At 34.2% G+C, this 5,753-nt stretch overlaps 1 protein-coding gene across 2 annotated transcripts in view; it reads right to left on the bottom strand.

The window, feature by feature from the left end:
* Positions 1–857: 857 nt before the first annotated feature.
* Positions 858–5,753, bottom strand: part of babo (TGF-beta receptor type-1 babo) — a 36,162-nt gene continuing 31,266 nt past the window's right edge. Inside the window, exons 5-8 of one of the 2 annotated variants that reach the window (XM_018453965.1) lie at positions 5,194–5,427; positions 4,354–4,694; positions 3,517–3,756; positions 858–2,841 (exon numbers count right to left, since the gene is read on the bottom strand). In XM_018453965.1, the coding sequence (XP_018309467.1) occupies positions 2,719–2,841; positions 3,517–3,756; positions 4,354–4,694; positions 5,194–5,427 (938 nt within the window). In that variant the 3' untranslated portion in view covers positions 858–2,718. The remainder of the gene's footprint in view (positions 2,842–3,516; positions 3,757–4,353; positions 4,695–5,193; positions 5,428–5,753) is intronic. The other variant, XM_018453966.1, reaches the window with a different exon arrangement.

The raw sequence follows: 5,753 nt of genomic DNA, 5'->3' as shown, positions 1-5,753 counted from the left end.
AAATTGAATTATGTCACAAATTAAGAACTATCAACACTGATTTATATTTATATATAAAGAACTAATAAGTGTAGTGCCATCGTTATGAAATTACGTAACTGGGTCGGAACGTTGCGAGCATGTCAAAACGGAAGAGGAAAATTAGAAAGACGTCGATCGACATCATCGGTAAAAAATAATATAAAAATATGATTATGTATTCAGGATCCAAAGGATTCTCCGTTATTTCTATAGTATAATAATAATAATTGTAACCTCGTAGACTTTTACGTTGACTATTGGATGACGAAGATTCTTATTTTCCTGTTCTCTTGTATTTTATCGCACGCTTTGCTCGCTTACTATCTTTCACTCCAAATTAATCGTCATATTTCTTTCTCATTTTGTCAAAGAAATATACACTATACACTATCGATATAATCCATTATTCATTGAAGAAAAGAAGAATCCGTTTGCGGATAAATAGAACGGTTTCTCCCGTTCTTCGACGAAATTCATAATTATGTTTCAAGGAGAGACATCCCATACGCATACTCATCGCATTCTTATCTCGCGGTATATCAAAGTTATATACTTACCTCAAGCACTACGATTGCTTTTTAATCCATCGAAATACAGCGCATAAATATAAATTCATCTGAAGACTCTACATTCGGAATTTTTAATTGAAAAAAGTTTATAAAACAGCATTCGAAAAATGGATGAATTTCTTCAACATCTGTTTAACGCAACACGATAGAAATTATCCAAAAAGCACTTGGACATAGTTGAGTCAGAAGAAATCAACTTGAAAATATTATTTCTTTATTTAATTTCTCTTAAATATGTTATTATTCTCTTATATACATAATCTTATATATCTTACACTTACTGTTTAAAAACTACATTTTAATATTAAACTTTTTAAATATTTTTTTGGTTCAATCATATGCAGAAAATTTGTGGTCTGCGGCATTCCCCATTGTTAAAAAGATCGCGTTATTAAAAGTGAAGTAACAAACGTTCAAGAAGTTGTCTCAAAAGTTTACAACTGTATTTGTTAGTATTAGTTGATTTCTTCTTGCCTAACTACATCCGTCCTTCTGATATACACAATCGATCCCATCTTTGCTGCATTTCGTACTTTACTTTATTCCGCGAAAAAATACCCGAAAATATGAATTCTCCAATGATTTCCTTTTTTTTTTATCAAATCTGTTTTTCACTTTTTCTCTTCTTCTTGTACCAATTCTAATTCAACTCACACATTTCTCATAACCTCTTGCGTTTTTCTCCACGATATACGCGCGCTTTTGAGCTTAATATCGGTCTCAATTTCAATGTCAGCTTTCCTGTATTACAAAGAAAACACATTTCAAAAACCTCGCGTACCCTTACGCTCACTTTCCGTATGATCTCGCAAAAATATTCGTCTTGAGCAAAACATTCGTATGTATCTACTATACTAAGAGTATACGTATAGGGTCGACAAATAAAACCGGACGATGTGCCAAAGTTTCACGACATCTCACACACTGACGGAAAGGTGAGCATTCTTGTTAACAATACATTTCGACTGTAAATTTTGTCAGTGAATGCATAAACATTCACTAGAGGATTTCTCGACGAGAAAATCCGCCTTATTCAAATTATTTCTATTGGACACGTCAACGTTAGCCACTCGGTTGTCCGGTTTTCCTATCTACCCTGTATAATCATTTTTATCAATTCGGCACTTTTTTCAGAAGAATAAAAATCAAAAGACACGTATTTTCTTTGTATAACATGATGACATATAGGCTCCCTATACCACATATGTAATTTTATAATGTAATTGTGATTTTTGCACTAAAATAGGAAATTTTTACGGTAACACTTTGGAAATAAAATTTTAAAAAATGTTATCCTGTTGTGGCTTTTTTCGCTTATAATTTGCCAACACATCCAGTCGGAGCTGAATTGATACGTTTAAATCTTGCGCGACATCCTGATTACTTCCGACTAATCGATATACTTTGCACGAGCATAGTGATCGTTTCAGTGAGGTAACTTGTTTATAAGATCATCTAAACAATAGATGGTTCGGTTAATCGACTCGATTATTCCAAGATAACAGGAATATATATATATGTAATATATAATTATATATGTGTGTATATGCGAGTACTGTTACTCATTAGTATTAATCAATAAATGTTGCTATATAATAAATTTGTATACTTCATTATCTTAGTATTATGGTAATAAATATGCAGCGGTTTGTATTCTTTTTTTATGTGTTAGTGTCCGCGTATGTCAATGTAGGTGGCGTGTAATTGAGCGATCGTTCGATTAACCGAACGCGTATTGTGATTGCCTGTTGACCCATTCAACAGAGTGACCGATCATCAGGCTGCGATATATCGGGACTGAAATAATGTTTTTTCCTATAGCTCGCACGCTACCCATCATTCGAAACAATCAACACGCATAAAAATCCATTCTATTTTCTATCTCTTACAATTCTGCAAAGCAATATCAATTCTATTCATACAGTATTTTACTCGGTCGAAGCCAATCTCACATAAGAAAGAATCTCGTAACTCCTCTAGTCTGTTCCAGATTCTTCTCGACTACGCGAAATATTTCTTCATCCTGCCGGAAGCTCTATCGCGTCAAATTTCAAAATAGCAACATTTGCATATATGATTCAATCAACTTTTGTCGCTTTTCTGTTGAAGAGCTCGGCAACAGCTTAATCTATTTCAGGTCGTCTATAGCGCCATAATTAGCGAGCGATTTCTTGATCCTGAGTGCGGTTAGCCTGGCGGCGGCATTGTGATACCAACATTCCTTCATTACTTTCGACATTACTTGCAGAGCCTATGTAAATAATAAATTGTTAATTAATTATCAATTTAATTTATCTAATATTTTTTACAAATTAATTTTATCTATACGGAAAGAACAATTTTGTTAAAATATCTAAAAATTTAGCTAAATACAAATCTAAAAATAATTTTATTATCGCCATCGGAATAATTGTGTAAGACACTCATACTGATCGCTAAAACGTCAAAACTTTTTGCAGCATTGCTCATCATGCTTGAGTTTCCTACATAATTACTTTGATGGTTTAACTGATTTAACAAAATTATTTTTAGATCTGTATCTATCTAAATTTTCAGGTATTTCAAAAAATCGTTCTTTCTATATAACCTCTCTTATTATAGTTTTAATAAACTGTAACTTTAGCTGAAATAATTTAAGTTTTCAAACGATAAATACTATTTTTTTAAATTCATTTCCAATCAATGCTATGATTTAATTGCATTTTGTAATTATTTAATTATTATATCTCATTACACTACATTTTCAAGTCATGTGAATGTTAATATATATATATATATACATATATACAAACACAAACATTAGAACAAAATAATTTATTAATTAAAGACTACACGTATATATATTTTACCTCTAATTTATTTTTTCAAACAATTATTCTAAGTAAAGTTGATAATTTAAACTATACTTTTTTGCTTTAATACTCACTTCGATCGACTGCCATCGATTCGGTATCGATGGTCGCTGTCGATCAGTGCACACGACTTTCCGCATTTCCTCGATAGTTGGATCGGAAGGCACCAAGTCGTAAAAGGGCAACTGATACTCGTCGTGAATTCCGCCGACATTACAACGTCTAGCAATCTCCCAGAGGATCAGACCAAGTGCGTATACGTCGGCCCTCTTGAACGAGTCGAAATGGTTCATGTTTATCGTCTCTTCAAGAACCTAAAAGCAGAAAACGTTAGCATAAATTACCGAAGAGCCGCCTTCCTGACTGACAAGAGTACAAACCATCGCGTATTATCTCCGGTATTTTTATTGTTTAATAACAGTCCGACAAATTTAAACTTTTTTTGAGACCATAAACTAGACAAAGTAATTCTTATAGATCTTTTGTTATTGAAAGAGAATCCGCTAATTGTTCTATTATATCACATTTTTGAGAAAATTCGACTTAAAAGTATCGAAAGTGAAATTTTTAGCACTTTTACAAAAATAGTAAAATAAACTATATGATAATTTGATTAAAAACTATTTGATAATTTGATCTCTGATTCATAATTGACCACCCCTAAAACCTTGGGGTAAATAATAAATGGGGCAGGATGAAGAAATATTTCGCGTAGTCGAGAAGAATCTGGAACAGACTAGAGGAGTTACGAGATTCTTTCTTATGTGAGATTGGCTTCGACCGAGTAAAATACTGTATGAATAGAATTGATATCGCCCCTCTGCCCCTCTATTACAAGATACTTCTATAGATACTTCTGCTTTTTATCTTTCGAATCAGAGGAACCTTCTTTCACATGGCAATATAATTACCTCAGGCGCCATGTATCTCTTCGTGCCGACTCTGTTGTTGAGTTGAATGTCGACGGTATCCGTGATTACGTCGTGCCTGGCGGCCAATCCGAGGTCGCCTATGGCGCAGGTACCATTAGTCTTCACGAGGATATTTTTTGACTTCAGGTCCCGATGAGCGATGGCCGGCTTGCCTTGCGTGCCGACTATTTCCATGTGAAGATGTGCCAAACCAGTGGCGATCGACAAGGCCATCCTTATCATACCGTTCGTGTCGACGGTCGATCTGTTGAGGTAATCGAAGAGCGAGCCCTTCTCGTGATAATCTGTTATCAGCCATAGCTGTGTCCACGTGCCGTTATCTGAAAAGAAAGAAAATGATCCGCCATTCCATCAATTCACAATTTATTCAGAAGACATAATTCGATCGCAGTAGCTCTCAAGCAACGTGCAAGATGATCAAATATGTAATGAAAGTCGATAAAGAGAGTCTTTGAATGTTTCATATAATCTGAAGAGATCGTCTGTGCGCTCGAAACATCTCCAGAAATAAATTTGTTTGATAAATTATGATTGATAGACCAGCTGAATTTAAATTAATTCTTTAAAATATAAACATGTTTTTTAATAATAACAAATTAGCACGTTAATTTACTTTATAATTATATTTTTTATTTTGAAACAGAAGGTCATAATGATTTGTATTAAAATTCTCTTTTAAATTAATAAACAGGCGTAATAAATACCCTGAAGATCGCGAAAAGTAAACACGTTGAGAAAGTACTAAACTATTTCTTAAGTACAATTTTCGATTTCGCTAGAATTTTAGATTAAATATGAAATATAAAAAAAAATGCACACCTTTGTTATCGGCAGCGATAAAACCTAGGATATTGTCATGCCTCAGCATCACCGTCTGATAAATTTCGGCTTCTCGGAACCACGATCTCTCCTCTCGCGAGCTGAAGATCTTCACAGCAACATTTTCGCCGCGCCAACGACCGCGCCAGACCTCGCCGAAGCGGCCTTTTCCGATCGTTTCCACCAGCTGAATCTGGCGCGCTATGCTCCGTTGTACCAGAAGTGGCAGGCCTACTTGAGAGAGGATGGGCATTGGAGAACGTAAATTTCAGTATGATTAAAGATGACTCACGCGTCGCATTGCGTATCATGCTTGACCAAAAGACAAATGGATTAATGTGTGTACAAATACATGACTTTGTAAAAGAATCTATTAGTAAACAAATCTGAGTTAATTAATATATTAATTTAGCGCAATTTAAATTCAGCGAGCTAATTAATGTAATGACTCATCTGTATTTTTACACACGTTAATATATTGTGTATATAGAGGAAGGTCACCGATACTGACATAGGTCTCTTAAAGCGACATCCTCTTATTTCTTAGAAACTAACCTTTG

Source organism: Mycetomoellerius zeteki, unplaced genomic scaffold (assembly GCF_001594055.1).
Source record: "Mycetomoellerius zeteki isolate Tzet28-1 unplaced genomic scaffold, Tzet1.0 scaffold415, whole genome shotgun sequence".
Lineage (NCBI taxonomy): Eukaryota > Metazoa > Arthropoda > Insecta > Hymenoptera > Formicidae > Mycetomoellerius > Mycetomoellerius zeteki.
The sequence above is the reverse complement of the archived record's forward strand: the minus strand, read 5'-3'. Positions and strand labels throughout refer to the sequence as shown.